Source organism: Sparus aurata, chromosome 11, assembly GCF_900880675.1.
Source record: "Sparus aurata chromosome 11, fSpaAur1.1, whole genome shotgun sequence".
Lineage (NCBI taxonomy): Eukaryota > Metazoa > Chordata > Actinopteri > Spariformes > Sparidae > Sparus > Sparus aurata.
This window is the reverse complement of record NC_044197.1, coordinates 24691214-24708071: the sequence shown is the minus strand read 5'-3', so window position 1 is coordinate 24708071 and position 16858 is coordinate 24691214. Positions and strand designations below refer to the sequence as shown.

The window sequence follows — 16858 nt, the reverse complement described above, 5'->3', positions numbered from 1 at the left end:
CAAAACAGGCAGAAGCAGGCATAGTGACTGAAGTGGTGAGTTCTAAAAGAAAAGGTGGTCAGGCGTGGTGAGGATCAGGAGCTGTGCACCTCTGCACTTTCGGTTTGCATCTAATTGAAAGTAGAGCAGCGTACAAAAGATTGAAATCAAACAGTAGCACACACAAAGCGAATACAGGCGAAAAATAAAGACACACAAGGAGAATACAAATAAATTTGACACACGATGACAGTTAAATAAGGTAAGTCCACAGACGGATGGGCGCATATATGGATCAATATGGACACCAGGCAGAGGTTTCAGGGTATTAAGTTTCAAAATGACTCATAAGTTGAATCCGTTGTCTTTGTTATTATTAAACTACTAAAAGAGCTGTGATCCAGTGAGCCAGAGCTGTGTGTGTGTGTGTGTGTGGGGGGGGGGGGGGGGGGGGGGGGGGGGAGAAAGAGGGACACATTTTGGCCGAAGTGACACAAGGACAAGCCTGGACGCGTGTTGAAGGAGGGAATTATCTGATTTCCAACGACTGTCTATGCAGCTGTAGATCAAAATAGTACACAGATGTAGCTATATCGATTCTGTTGCTTCTGTCCCTCTGTGGACTCACAGAGAGGTTTTTCCTCACTATCTTAAACTATTTATATGTCACGGTGGATTGAATTGGCTGCGCAGTTTCATGTAACTGTATTATCTAAGTGTTTTTCTTGGCTTTGCTAATATTCAAAACCCGTCCTCCTCCTTTTATCAGACGTTTCCACAGTTTTCAGTCTCTGTTAGGGGAAACTGTGGCCAGTCACCGACAGTAGCAGACTACAGTCATTGTTGTTGTTCATCACTTGTGTATAAAAACTACAGTGACCAGATTGCCCCGCTAGATGCCTGCGAAATCCGTCATCCGCATTTTTTCTGGATGATGTGCGCAGAAAAATAGGGCGTTGTGGCGTCTCCGTCATTCATTCGCAGAGAAAAAGTCTGTGTCCTTAAAGACGTAGGCGAGCGTAAAGTATCAACACGAAAGCTGAGAGGAAAGAGAAAAAAAAAAGAAAAAACGGGAAAGGCGTACTGAGTTGACCCGAGTGATAGAGCAGGAAAGACCCACTGTGCGCAGAGTGGGCTCTGCGTAAAGACCCGCAGACTCCAGAAACAAACTCAGATCTGAGACCAGTTTAAAAGCTGTCCAGGCAGTTTGATCGCATATGACTGGGTGGGAGTTGAATTAAAAGAGAGTCTCTTTTGCGCACAAGCAGGAACAACTGTTGTGCATCCCAGAGGTTTTACAGTCGGAGCCTGCGTTTTGAGGAAGACATGGCCAAGTTATTCCGAGCTGCTATCATGGGTCCACCAGGATCAGGGAAAGGAACGATATCTAAGAGGATTGCAGACAGATTTGGCCTGCAATATCTGTCCAGTGGCCACTTTCTGCGGGATTGCATGGCGGCGAATACAGGTAGGAAACATCTGGCCAAATGTCAATACTGTGGTGCCAAAAACGGGACGAGTCAATGTGCAGAGAAGAATGTCTGAATTTGACGATAGCTCAGTTTTCTTCCTCGGAATATCTTTTTGATAAAGTCACAAGAATTCTGCCAAAAACGATGGGAAGTTTGCATCAGGAAGTGAAACATGATATGTGCCTTTTATACAAAGCTCATTTGACAGAAATCTGAATTTTTCTTTATTTTATTTCAGTTTTGCACAAGTTGCAGAAGTGTTACTCCAGTTTAAAAACCCTCAATTAAGGTTTTTGTCGTAATTACTCTCTCAAACATTTAAACCACCCATTGTGTGTGTGTGTTTTCTTTTTTAAACTTCCTCATTATTGCTGCCCAACTGGAATCAATTTAATCCCCAGCCTGTGCCAACTTCATGTGTACTGATAATAAAATTGCAGTTGACAGCGGAGAGCATAAGTAAAAACATGTGTGCTTGGAAGATCTTTAGTGGGGTTGGAATTTGCTGGGCAAGAGCTCCTTTTCATTCTGCTTTTAAAACAAGTGAGAGGATTTGTTTTATTAAAAAAACAACAACCTGCGAGTCCACTCAGCGTGTTTGCTCAGTGACAAATCATTCATGACCCTCCACACGAGGACCACCAGAGTTCCCAGTGTCTTCTGAAATGATTTAATAAGAGATCTCTCTTTAATCAACTCCTGGGTACACTGAGGAGTTTTTGAATTTTTGAACATACATGCACTGACTAGCTCTACCTGTCTGCTGTGTGTCAGAGGCAGGTGTGATGGTCAGGACCTACGTAGAAAGAAGCATGTTGGTGCCGGACCATGTGATGACCAGACTGATGATGCCCAGGCTGGAGCAGCTGATGGGCCACAGCTGGCTGCTGGACGGTATGAATCAAATCAATTTATTTATTTTTTATTTATTTGAAATATTGTTTTATATGAAAACTCTGTACATGGTCTGTGCTTTACTGCTACTTCACACAGCCCCTCCCCTCCAGTGTCTTGATCTCTGAGGGAACATGTTCTTCATAATGCAGCGTAATGGCCAGAGGTGGGAATTGCCTCCCACCCCTCGAATCTGATTGGTCACCCCCGGTGCCACCCCCCCTCAAACCCCCCCCCCACCAGAATCATGTTAGAGGACATCAGGAAAGACTTCTATATGTTCAGAAACATGGCCTTGAAGGTTTCATTTGTAATGCCTCCTTTATATGAGTCTGAGGAGTAAGTAAGTTGAGAAATCCACTCCATATTATCCTACATCTGTGGGTAATTACTACTCTGAGTCCAGTACAGCAGGTTTGTACAAGCTCTCGAATGTGACTCAACTTAAACTAGACATAGAGGATCAGCATCATATTCAACACTGAAGATAAAGACATCAAACATTTCCTGATAATCATGATTAATAAGTGGTAAATTTATTGGGAAATAAACTTTGCTTAATAGTTATTTTTACAGTTAGCAGACAATAAAATGCTTTATAAACTATTCATTAATGGAGACGTGTCATGCTTTTTCATTTTATTCCTCTCCCCCAGTGTGTTTTATCGATTCGTGTGCATGTAAAATATCTTGAACGTTAAATGATCGAACAAGCACAACAACAGAAACTCCTCATAGTTAGTCCCGCCTTTAATTCCGTGACTTTGTGACATCACACTACGCCACCATGTCACACATTTGTATGATATATGCCAAGTGGCTTGTATGGCCCATATGAATTAATCTGGCACAGCTGCTCTGTTGTTGTTAGCAGTGATGGGTCAGGCGTGTGTGAGCTGACCAATCAGAGTAGACTGGGTATTTGGGAGGGTGGGGTTTAAAGAGACAGGAGCTAAGTAGCAGTAACCCAAAATAAAATTTAGGAACATGAAAACAAGCATAATATGTTTCCTTTAAGCAACTGTTTATTGTAAAGATGAAACTAATGTTCGTAAACCTTTTCTATTATTCTAATAAATGGTTTGTAAAGCATTTCCGTGTTTGTTAACATTCAAATTAGTATTAACTGAAGTTTAATTAACTATAAATTTACCTTTATGAATAATAGTTTTGTTAGTGTTGCCAGAGGATTCACCAAGTTCTCTTTAGTGCAAGTAGGATTTATTCACATTCAGTGCCAAACTGAATGTTTCAACCTCAGTAGGTCTTATATGTCTTTCCTTACGGTGGAGATCATAGTAATACTAAAGGTATATTACAATGATATACATTTAATGTATATGTCAATGCATCTTCAATTTTAACTGATTTTACTTTTGTTTTGTTTATTTTGTAGAGACTGATTTAACTTTCTGTGATGTTACCAACGACAAACTCAGTAAAACTGTTAGAATGTTAATCAGTCAATCAACCAATCAAATAAAACATGGGATATAGACCAAACAAACATGGATTTTGAGACTAATACACAGGAAGATAGTAATCAAATGTGGATAATTGAAAGAACAAAAGATGAAGAAAAAAGGATAAAACAACCGAAGAAATAATAAAATGATTAAATAAAAGATCAATAAATGAAATCAAATAAGTACACTAAACACTTCAACCATAAAATTATAAGACATGAAAGCTTTTTGTTTGTTTGTTTGTTTGTTTAGCAAACAAAAACACAGTGTGTCACTGCTTTGTGGAAGCAGAGAAAGGAAAGGATTGTGTTGTATCACAAACTCTCTATGGTGAATATGAGCTTTTACCATCAGGAAGGAAGCACAGGGTTCCAACGTGTTGGACTTCAAATGCCCAAAGACCTTTTAAATCTTTCAGTGCAGCTTTGTTAACCACAGACACAAAAAAAGTTATCTTTGTGTATGTAATCAATAACAATTCACAATTTTTGCCCTGTAATCATGATCACTAAAAGCACTGTTTAGAAATAGAAATGGCCTCAGATGTGTGTTTGGTGAGATAAAATAAGAAGATAATCCTTTATTTGTTCCACAATGGGGAAATTTGAATTGTTACAGCAGCAAACGGGATAACAAAATAGAGATAAATGTCAATACAACAAAAGGAATAGATAATGATGAATGAGTAAAAAAGCTAGATATGAACAAGAGGAATATACAACAGCAAGAATATATACAATATACAAACTCAACAGTGAGAGTTGCAGTTATGAAATACAAAACTGCGTGTTTTGTTATCTGGTAACACATTCAGTTTGAGTCATATGAAAATGAAATGTCTCTTTTAAAGTTAAATATTATCCACTATGTCCGAGAGAGACGCCAAACATTGATGAGACAAACCGGTCGGTGTCTTACATGACATGCTTAAACCTTGAAACAGGATCACTAAACAAATAATTCAAGGTTAGCAAGAGAAGAGGTCAGCCGAGGTTACACACACACACACACACACACGCACACACACACACACACACACACACACACACACACACACACACACACGTGCTTGCATCTCAGTTTGTCATGTTTATCTCATGACTCATCAGTTATTTGAGGGCACAGTATATTGATTAATATGTTTTTTTTCACGTTTTTGAGCTCAGACTCATAAATGCTCCCGAAATATACTGTAATATCTAGGTAGAACTCTTTTTCTGCTCTATCCTTCTTGTAACCTCTGATTGGCGTCCGCACATCACTCATTTGTGGGCAGCGTGATCCTCCGGTGGTTGGATTCAGCAGCTCTTAACAAAAGAGCACACAGAGTGGTTGCCAGTTTCCGCTCTAACACTTAAGGAAGCAATAAAGTAAAGACGAGCCTGAATGTTTGTATACTAAAGGACACTGATAAAAACAAAAGAGAGAATTTTGTGGTTTCCAAGTGACAAAAGCCTTAAAACTTGAGGAACAATGCTATAAGCTTGCCATGTGAACACCCACCATGCTGTAGTGTCCTTGATTAGGGCACTGAATAGCCATAAACCCACTATACTGGTGATTTTCTTTACTGTTGGTCATGTGACCTTTGATTGGTCGGTGGAACTTCCAGGTCCGAGTGTGTCATAAACCTGTATTCTTTCTAATCGCCAGTGGGGGGGACGACGTCATTGGTTTCAAAAGATGATCTGATTGTGTGTAAGCCTATGAGAAAATGACTCTTCTTCTCACTTGATATTTAACCTCAATAAGCAGTTTCCTGAGTCTATTTTCTCAATTGTTAGTTTAAAGTCTTTTCAACACAGCATGACATTCATTTCGTAAGTTATGGTCAGATGTAGAGAACAATAGGCGATGAAGCAGGGTACGCTTCAGGGCAGGGCCACCTTGTGATCAGCAAGTTGCTACAAGGCCAATCAGGATAGCAGCGCAACCCTCTCATCCGAATGTGGTCATTTCTGGCTCCGAAGAACAAAAACAGCCACATCTGCAATGCTAATAGGATGGATTGCGGTGAATCAAGTGTCAGCATTAGGTTGAGATCTTTTGTGAAATATCTAAACAGTGAGCATGCTGATCACTGCCGTTAAAGTCCTGATAGATGTCAATTGTCCTCAGAGGACAATCATTTCTGCTGTCGTTGGTGATCTCCTACATTTTCACCAAGCGCCATTGTAAGGTCAGAGTCTTCCCTTATCCAGCAAAGATCTCAATATCTAAATAAATTGGAAAGGATGATTCCAGCTCATGACTCATCATGACTTTGGTAATTCCCTGACTTTATCTCTTGTGCCACCAGGAGCCTCACATTGGTGGTTTGAGCGAAATAATTCATATTGGATGAGTTATGTACATGAAATTTGGTCCAAACATTCAGGTCCGCCTGGACTTTGTGATGCGATACGTTTAAATCCAATGGCATTCCCATCAGCCTCAGCTGTGGGTTGTATTAAGTGCTAATTAGCAGATGTTGGCATGCTAACAAGCTAAATGAAATCGTGACCGTAGCACGCATCACCTGCTTAACATCAGCACATTAGCACCGTCACCGTCACTGTGAGCCTGTTAGCATGCCGATTTTTCAGCATTTAACTGAAAGCAGCACAGTGAATGAGTAGTGCCTCACAGATCTGCTAGCGTGACTGAAGATTGTCTTGTCTTGCTATAACTGCAGGTTCATTCAATTTCGCGTAACTGAGAGCATTGGGGTTGGGTTTTTTTTCCCCAAGTTCATTCACATGTTCATAATCTTGTTATGTCTTGGCTGCAGAGAATGACAAACTGAACCAGCTTGAGTCCAAGTTTACTTGCTGTCATTTACTGATAGTAGCAAACTCTGTGTTTTTTAGAGGACTGCAAAACCAACTTAAAGGGATAGTTCAGGTTTTTTGAAGTGGGGTCATATAAAGTACATATCTATAGTCGGCCTGTTCTCTACCGTAATTGCTGATCAGCACAGCCTCAGTTTGGAGAAGCAGAGAGCCGCTCCAGCCCAGACGCTCAGCTTTGTACTGCAGTGAACGAGAGAATTCACACCGCTTTACATCGCCATCAGACCGCCCTTTCTTTTGGCACTACATTTTCTCAACCGTAGAACCTCCGTATCCCTACGCATTAGCGTAACGCATTAACAGGTGATCTGCGAGCTGCGAAATACAGTGTGAGGCCCAGTTGTGACCCCACTTCAAAAAACCCGAACTATCCCTTTAAACTAAGCGTACAACCACCTACTGCTTCAGAGTGTGTAGGTGATGTGCCTGTTAAGTCAGAAAAAGCATCTTGGAAAGATATTATTGGCTCTATCGGCTGTAAAATTCATGGATACCTTTAAATGGGCAGTAATAATTAAATCGGCCTGATAGATTTTGTGCATCCATATATATTACTCATGCACATGTGTAATGATGACTCACATCAATAATCATATCTTGAAAATTGGACATGAATCGAAATTTTAAAGATATAATATGTAACATTTCTGCATTACAGTGTCTGAAAATGATTAACCCTTTGATGCATACTTGCTAAGTTGTATACTTAAAGTATCTCAAGAGAAATTGGAAAGTGTCTGTCTGTCTGTCTTACAACCTCCAGAAGAGAGTCAGAGAGTGAAGAAGGGGATTGTGACCACACATAACATGCAAAAAGCTTCCCATGATCTCATGCTACTCACATCTTTTGTTTAAGTTGAGAGACCCCTTGCGGCAGCAACGACACACTGTGTGTTTCAATGTAGTTTGTGGAAAAAATGAGGTTCATAAATCATTGTATAACACCTGTTCCTGGTTCACGATGCATCACACGTTCCTAATTCTCCCTCTGCTGGTTATGCAGGTTTTCCACGGACTCTGTCGCAGGCCCAAGCCCTGAATAATTTGTGTCAGCTCGACCTGGTCATCAGCCTCAACATCCCCTATGAGACTCTGAGGGAGAGACTGAGCGACCGCTGGATCCATCCAGCCAGCGGTAGAGTCTACAACATGGGCTTCAACCCACCTCGAGTCAAGGTCTCACTATAGCTTCTGCTTCTCTTTATAGATTTTTTGTGGCACTTTATTGATTTTCTGGAGGAAATTATATCCTTTTACTTCCCTTCCCTTGAGTCTTTCTGTAGCTGGTAGGGATTTAATGCCTGGCTTCAGGAGGGTGGAAGTTTGTCAGAACGAGAGATTGCAACCAGATGAATCTCCTGAATCACTGCCCCGCCCTCCTGCACAGCAACAACACTCCTGCTGCTTGTTATTTTGCTCTACAAGGTCCTTGTTGTCACACTAACTTCACCCTCTATTAAAATTTGTAGTAAGCACATAATTTATCCCTTTTATAAGCACTCTTCAAACACAAGTTTACAAAGCACCTCACAGGCATAACGACTAATAAAACAACAAACATATGTACGTTTATGTTAAATAAATATAATAATGTCGCAGGCCAGTCGAAGACCATGACAAAGACAAGTTGGCAAGGAAGAAATAAGTGATTTTTTTTAGAAGAAAACAAACATAACTCATCCGATGTAAACAAGATCTGACAACCTTGATCCGGCACTGGCAACACAAAAACAAGCAGAGCAGCCAGGGGAGACACCTGTAGGTGCCACCATGCCTGCAGGTGGAGGTGTCGTCACAGCAAACATGAACATTTACAAGTTCAACATGCAGTGGGAGACAGCAATTCAACATGTTCATGCAAAAACCACACCAGACTCAAATTATTCTACAATGCAGTGTTTTTAAAGGCCGTGTCTGGAGGAAATATTTAGATGAATAATAATTAACAAAGAAATGAAATGCATTATTGCTCACCTCTTACTGACTGACAGCAAACACCCTCTCGCTCCAGTATAACACTTATTTGTTACTTGACTATGAATACCATCGGTGTCAGCTCACATGGCCTCGCTAGAGTTGTTTTGTTGTTTTGCATCAATTCTCTTTAAAACAGAATCCCAAAAAGAAGAAATGGAGAGCATCTTATGATAAAGGAGACATAAAACCAAGATATGACCATCAGCATCACATGATTGTACCTTGATTTGTATTTTTCACATCAACAATTGATGTTCAGGCAGCAGCTGGACATTTTGGCCACTTTTATGTGATTGTGTTGTGCTGTAATCCTCTGTGCTCGGGTTATTTCAGTGCATTGACTCCTGCTGGACCGTGTAGTGATGCTGCACATGTGACCTTGTGTTGCCTTCCTCAGGGTAAGGATGACATCACTGGGGAGCCGCTGATTCAACACGATGATGACAAACCAGAAGCCCTGATGTCCCGACTGAGACACTACAAAGATGTGGCCAAGCCTGTCATAGACTTATACAAGTCAGTGAATGTCTCCTTCTCATGTCTGCATATTGTAGCAACGATTTTTCGACAGGCAGATAATGCGGATGTTCTTGCTGTGAACATATAAAAACCTGATCAGTGCCACAGTGTCATTAATATAAGGGGATTGAGATTGGATAAATCCTTCTAGATGTCGAACAATATCAAAACATTGATGTCATAAATGAGCTCATGTGAATTTGGTAGTTTCTTGCAGTAAAAATGCATTGCAATTCCTCAAGACTTAGATGGTTTTTGTTATCAGTAGTTTATTAATGTATAACTTGATATAAAATACTCCCTGTCCTTGGATGTCATTACACTTCTTTTATCTTTTATTTGGATCTCCATTAGCTTTGGCAAAGCCATTGCTATTCTTCCTGGAGTCCATACCCAACACCATACCCTTTAACTGCAGTACACAAACACAGAAACACATCACACAGCGCTAACACACACACACACAAAACAAAACAAAAAACAACACTTCTGAAGATGCTGAGCTAGCTGACTCACGTGTTTAATGACTAGACTTTAGATTGTATGAAGGTAGCTGTACCTAAAGGGGAACGCCACCAATTTATCACATCAAAATGATTTTACAGATCTTGAAGATCCTGAAGAGTGCATATGTGTGAAAAAGCCAGTTTACTAGACCTCTGCAGCCCACTCCTCATCTCTGTACACTGCTAGCGAGGCTACATTAGCCACTACTAGCAATAACAAACTCAACTCTCTGACTGCACTGTGGGTAATGTAGTATGGTATTGTAGTTTCTGCTGCATCAGTTTGGATTTTAAAGTGTAATGCTACATAAGTGGAATATTTGGCTAACATTAAGAGACTAATTAGCCTCATTCTTCTATTGAATCCATTGATCAATCAATCTGAGACACTGCAGGTGAAAACATTGTTTTATGCACAGGTCAATTTTGGAATTTGCTTTTTTGCTCTCATACCTTCTTTTAGAATGGTGGATAATAAACGTCTAAAATAAATACGCACAGAGTTTATTTCAGTTCCGAAATAGTAACGCTAACATCAAACTTTCCAGTTTTACTCCTGTCTATATTCTGAGCATGACATATTGTACAGTGTTTAATAATTTTTTTTTCTTTACGTTTTTTTAATGGCTGTTGTTGCATTTTCCAATTTATGAAGTGATAATGAAAGATATCCAAAACTCTTTCTGTAAAACCCTGTGACTGTACTATAAAAAAGAAGCTGCCCTCATCCAATATTCAGATTTCTGTTCTAGAAATGTTTAAATTAGTGCATATTTCATTAGATAATGTCTCATTTGCATATTTAGACTTGATCAAAAAAAAAAAAAAATCAACCTCTTAACATGTGGCATCCCCTTTTAATTTCAACCAGCTTTCCTTCTTTATGCCCCTGTTTCATCTCGCAGGTCACAGGGAATTCTGCACTCTTTTTCCGGCACGGAGACGGACCGGATTTGGCCTTACATCAACTCTCTCCTCAACACAAAGATGCACACACAGCCATCGGACACCTTCCAGACTCGGACACCCTGACACTCCTCCAATTGAAAAAAGCACGTGGAAACGTCAGGAAGCTGCCAGGAGAAGTGGTTTGATGTTTCCTCTTGCCGGCCTCAGCTTTCAGTTTCCTCATTAACAGTGAGGTTTAGAGTGACGGACACGGACACTGATCAAAACTGTCAGACAAGTTTGTGATTCAATCGCTTGTTGTTTTCTGTGCGTTAAGCTTTGTTGAGTGTGTTGATTTCTGCTTCATCATAGCGAAATGTTCACGTCCTTCAGGAATATTCATATTCATTTTTGCTTATCATGATTTTACACAGGCACTCCAAAACATATTAAACCAAAAACAAAACAACAAAGGTCTCACTCCAATATCAGAAATATGATAACAATCTCTCATAACATATTCGATCAAATGCACTTTAAATTCTACTTCTATAATCAAGCAAATACTTTCACGTAGTTGTCATAGTAAATAAAACACATTTTGGAGTGAAACAATTAACAGAAGATTTATAGTATAGTAACTATACTGATAGTTTAACATTGAGCATGATAACAAAAACATATTTTATTAAATTCAATCTCACCAAAGCCTTAACTTACAGATTCATGATGCATTATAGACATTATTTGGGCCCATGTCTCTGAAGGTTATGCAAACGTGTGTGCCATGTAATATGCTGTATATAACGCCTACAAGTCAGCTGCTACATTCGCATGTGCCTGTTCTGCGGGGCTTTTTTTTTTATCAGCTCAGTGTTTGTTGAATTTCTCCATCAATTACTCAAAAAACAAAAATGTGCACTGTTTAAACTTCTCCTCTTTATCTTTGTGCTGAAAGCTGCAGAATATTATGCATTCTGTTGATGTTAACATGCAGGTGAACCAACAGGCTGGTGTTGGCTGGTGACTGGTGCAAAAAAAGCCCCAGAAGTACTCAGCATGCTCTGTGGCTGGGATGAAGACCAATGCACAGAATGTAGACCACATTCAATATTGTTACATTCCATTGAAGGAGCAATTTGTAAAATATGGCTAGAATTTAAAGGTAGCTCTAAAAATATAGGCGGCACTAGATCACCAGAGTAACAGACAGCCGCTGCTAGCTATCCTTGGCTGTGCCTAACTGTCAATAGCAGGAAAGCAGGAAAGTCGGACACAGTTGGGGCGCTGAGGCTTCAGTTTATATAATGATGTCATTGTAAATGTTTTTTGTATTAATTTGAATTGCCTGGATAGAATATATCTAATCATTATTAACAGTCATTCTCATCAATTTGATAATGTTTTGCGTGACAGCAGATGGCAAACTTGAAACAAACGCACTGTGGGTCGAAGCAGCTGCATCAACTACAGTCAACAACAGGAAGGAGATGAAGAGGGAGAGAAGTTCCCTATCAATTTTGCAAGTTATTGAGTTGAGAAACATCTCTATAGTTGTTAGGGGTTCCCACAGGTAGACTCAGAACCGGGTCCAAACACAGCCTCTAAGTCAGTCAGTTTAAAGTGAGGGGATACATTACAGAGGTGATTTACAGAGACTCTGACCAGAGCGACGGGTCATTGCAGGAAGCGTAGAGAAGTGTGTGGCAAGAGAGGAGCAAGAAAAAGACGGGCATCAGCAGGCAAAAACTACATATAGAATTGGAATATTTCCACAACTTACCCTCTTAAGCTTTATTTTGACCACAGCAGAGGTGATTGTGGAAAAACAGACAGACTGTGTTTAATGAAGAGTTTAAATGAAGAGTGTTTCACGATGAGTTGATGAGGCAGTTAAGCTTGTATTAGAACGGTAAATTAAGTGGGGGTGTGGATGTATGTTTCTGTTAATTGAGGAAGATAGAGGTGAGAGTATTTAATTTCTTGGCATGTTGTGACTTTATTTTGACTTTATCGCACTGAAAGCTAAGAGAGCTTGAACAACGTAGCGGACTGCAACTTGCATATATCACACAGTTGAAACTCGCCTCTTGTGGAACAAAGTGGTACTACAGGAGGGGACAGGGCTAGCTGGTTAGCATGCTAACTTCAGTCACATCTCTGACATTATGACAACACCGTTGTCTCTTCACTCTGTTGATAATGTTTGTTAATTTTGGGGGGGATTTTGAAACCAAAACATTCTTGCCATGTTGCACAAATTGCTCCTTTAAATATAAACGGTTGCCTTGAGATTTCAAATCATCAAAAAGTCAGAGATGATTGCTCATAAAATGTTATGTTTTGCAGGGTTTGTACAACTTTAAAAATATCTTGCTGGATATAACCTTAGTAGGTTTTTTGATGTAAAAGAAACATGTCTGTTGCAGGGGGAACAGGTGTAAATGTTACTGTTTTAGACTTTAAAAAGAAAAACTGTAAGTGATTGGTAAAGGTTTTGTCACACTTTCACACCTGAGTTGCCTCTTTCAGAAAAATATATGTTCCACCAAACCGCCCAACATGTGAGCTTACCTTTTGGAGTGAGCACACTAGTGACAGTGCAATAAAAAGAAACGATTTAATTGTATTTTCCAGCTCTGTCCATGCTGCCTCTTCAGATTTCAAACTTCATAGTCAAAGGTTATCGCCTGAAAATGATTATGAAGCCTTGAAATACACCACCAAGTCATCGATTGGGCGTAAGTAACCAATCAGCTGCAAAATGTACTTTTTTTTTTATATATAATTGCTTTTATGGGGTCAAAACTGCCTTGTAGAGTTTTCAGGTGGGTGTTGTGTGTTGTGTAGATTGAGCTTTGAGACAATGGTAGACCAAAGATGCTCAATAATATTTCCTGCTTGAGTGACAAGGGGATAAAATGTGGTTTTATACAAAAGGTCTGCAGTGTCCTCAGCTGGAGGTCCGATGAAGTTGAGATGTGCTCTGCAGGAGCTGCCTCTGATTTACACTTCAGTTTCAAGTTGGTGGAGCACAGTTTGGCTGTATACTCAGTGTGTGTTGCTGAATGAATGGGCGTGGTGTGAGTTGAGTTGTGCTGTTGTGTAACACCACATTGGATTCTTTCTTCCCTATTTTTAAACTGTGCTGTCCAAACATGTTGCCACGAACAATAAAACTAGTTTCTATGACTGTGTTCACTGTGTTTTCGTGTGGGATTAATGGATCTACATGCACACACCTGTATTATACAGTTACTGCATGTCTGAAGATCAAATTATATTTTGTGGGCAGTGGTGGGAAGTACTAATACTCAGGTACTGTGCTTAAGTACAATTTTGAGCAGTTTATGCTACCTCTCCTCCATTGTAGAATCCAAAATGATAAGCAGCTCTACATTTATTTGGTACCTTTTATTACTAGTTACTTTGCAGATTTAGTTAGTGTTGCTGCTTTTAAATTATTCTGAATTGCCCTCATTGTTTGTGGGAGGCTACCAGCTAAATCAACATATTTAGCTTGAGTGTGGACAGATTCCTGCATTGATTCTTTTGATATTCATTATTTATCTATTTCAATTTCTATAAGCAGCAGTTAAGCATAACAGAAGAAAAGCATGGAATATAAAACTAATAGTTTAGTCTTGTGCAAAAAAAAGCCCTTTAAAAACACAAAACTTACTTTAAATCTCCCTAAATATCCACTAATCAATCGAGAGTCTCTATGTTTCTTCTCTTTCTCGCTTTCCAGCGAGGATAATAGTAATGGACAGGCTTTGCTCCTCCCTCCTTTGCTCCCTAAGCTTTCCTATCACGTGAGAGAAACAGGAAGCAGTAGGATGTGCGCTGCTAACTGGCACTAAACACAACAGCTATGGTGGATATTTCACACCAACACACACGCGTGCGTGTAAATAGGAACTCGTCTATGTCTCCTCCTCTCTTCTTGTCTAATCCTCTCAGATCTGTAAATACACCCCATGTGCCGGAGCGCTGGTCGGATCTCCTGCTCCTCTGTCAGGGATTACTGACTCATCTGCTGTATTTACCTGTGACAGGAGGGGCAGAGCTGCAGTCTGAGCATACATGAGACATAATGCAGATTTACAGTATTTCTCAATTAGGTATCAACGAGCTGCGTGCATCGAAAAGCTGAGATGCAGCACGGATGGTGTGTTGTAATCACTGCATGAACTCTGTTCTTATGGGGACCTCTACTGTTGGAATGTGGTGCTCAGAAAATATATTCATTCTCCACAATAACTCCAGGCCTTATTCCTGTAATGTTTTACTATAAAGTGTACCACAGTACAGTTACTTGAAAGTGTGTTAAAAGCATCACATTGGTTGTACAAGTCGTATACTTGTAACATAGTGAAAAAGTAATTATATTGAAAGGTACTTTTACTGCATTTAACATTGGGAAGTAGACTTCATTTCATTAAGCTTAACTCAAGTATACTTGAATTAAGTATACTTCATACATGCTGTATATATGTATACATAATATTATCAGTAATGTCCTTAAAGAGTGCTATTTAAAGTGGCTGGTATAGTGATTATAAATTACCAGTGAAGTAATATCCTACTGAAAGTATCATGGAAATGTATATGAAATTGAAGAGTACTTCAAATACAACAGGAAGATGCATTTGAATCATACTAAATGTTCTTAAAGTTGTTATATTTTAACACAACTAAGTAAAATAGAATACACTGTGATTACCTTTGGTTTTAACTGGAGCATTAAATAAACTTTAAGTTGTTCCACATTCCATATTACACGTCTACCTTATCCCTGCTGTCCATGTATTTATTCTGCACACTCTGTTTTGTTTTTTCTCTATTTATTATTGTATTATTATTTATATCATTGTTATTATTGTTGTTTACATTTTATGTATTAATTACTATTTACCATTTTTGTAGCAGAGTTTAGAAACAAAAGCTTTTCATGCGAGTGTACAACCAGAGTGACAATAAATATCTTGAATCTTAAAACTTGAATTTAATGTCACATTCAATCTGCACCTAGAGCGGTACTGTTGGAGCCATTTGTTTGTTGTTACTTTTAAGTTATTATTTTTTGCTCAAGATAACTTACATTTTTTATGATTATTGTAGATGGTTAGTTTATTTAGTGTTTGATTGCATTTTCTTTTTTAGCTTTGTCTCGTCAATGTTTTGTTTTGTTTGGGGATTTGGGCAACACTGTGGGCACCCAGGGGTAATTAGGTATCAAGATAGGTGTAGGACCATAATGCACCTGGGTGGGCCAGGGCCTATGTTTTCTTTTCTTTCTTTTTTTTTTTTTTTTCACAACCAAATTTTATTCAACAATCTGTGCCAGAGATAACACAGTGATACAGGTTTACTTGTCTCGGTCAGATTCCTTTTTCTGCTTTACGTCATCATAACAACACACCAATTATCAGAGAGCTTACTTCAAGACTTTAACTTGAGCATTTAATTATTGTAATTTTACCAAAGTAATATTTTGCTTATTTTCCCTGCATACAACACAAGCCCGTGCAGCAGTGGCTCTTTGATTTGCATTTTAAAGTTTGATTTAGATTTCTTTGACAAATGGCCACTACAGGTACTATTAAATAAAATAAATAAAAAAAAATACAACTTAAGTATATCTCTTTTTCACATGAGGCAGATCACCAGTGTTGATTTCCCTTTTCTTCTTCTTCTTCTTTTTTTTTTTTTTTTTTTTTTTCGTGAGTAAAGAGATTTTTCTGCAGCAAAATCCACCTTGAGCCTGTTTCTGAAGTCCGTCCCAGGTTTTACCCGCTGGTTTCACTGACAGCAGGATGCGCTGAGCGGCGCAGTTTCCACTCCACAGATCCACAAACATCCACTCTCTGTGGTGGTCACGTTCAGGCTCACCCACATCTTTTACACATCTACGGATCGCCATCGCGGGACCTTGTTTGTTGCTCATGTATGCCAAAATGTGATTATATGATGGTGCCGTAGCTGGAGCTGATAAATTCACAGACTGGTTAACCACCGGTGGGGGGGAATCCTTGCAGGAAAGACTCTCACGGAACGTTTAGCGCTTTGACCTTTGACTGTCAGCGAATGACAAATCAAAGGTCGGTGTGTGAGAGCGGAGCCGGGCTTCAGAGCGCATCTCCAGCGCGGCACAGGACGGCGCTCTCGGGAGGAGAATGCTAGAAACCGCTGCGACAGGTAAAAAAAACAAACAAAAAAAAAAACCAACCAGCAGCATTTTTTTCCTCCTTCTACTCAGTTTGCTGTGATTCATTCAACGCGTTGTGCTGTCATATTTAGAGCATCACGATCTGTGTGTGGAT

At 39.5% G+C, this 16858-nt stretch overlaps 2 protein-coding genes across 2 annotated transcripts in view; both read left to right on the top strand.

The window, feature by feature from the left end:
* Positions 1–451: 451 nt before the first annotated feature.
* ak4 (adenylate kinase 4) lies at positions 452–13729 on the top strand. Its single transcript, XM_030434243.1, has 5 exons — positions 452–1447; positions 2226–2345; positions 7646–7818; positions 9017–9135; positions 10550–13729. Exons 1-5 carry the CDS (start codon positions 1306–1308, stop codon positions 10674–10676), a joined length of 681 nt encoding a protein of 226 aa, XP_030290103.1. The 5' UTR covers positions 452–1305; the 3' UTR covers positions 10677–13729.
* A 2631-nt stretch (positions 13730–16360) lies between these two features.
* Positions 16361–16858, top strand: part of dnajc6 (DnaJ (Hsp40) homolog, subfamily C, member 6) — a 50183-nt gene continuing 49685 nt past the window's right edge. Inside the window, exon 1 of the mRNA XM_030433411.1 lies at positions 16361–16733. The gene's annotated coding sequence lies outside the window, so the exon portion shown is untranslated. The remainder of the gene's footprint in view (positions 16734–16858) is intronic.

Coding starts and splice junctions, on each gene's coding strand:
- ak4 (XM_030434243.1), top strand. CDS start 1,306: ATGGCCAAGTTATTCCGAGCTGCTATCATGGGTCCACCAGGATCAGGG. Junction 1,448..2,225: donor TTGCATGGCGGCGAATACAG/GTAGGAAACATC, acceptor GCTGTGTGTCAG/AGGCAGGTGTGATGGTCAGG. Junction 7,819..9,016: donor TCAACCCACCTCGAGTCAAG/GTCTCACTATAG, acceptor TGCCTTCCTCAG/GGTAAGGATGACATCACTGG.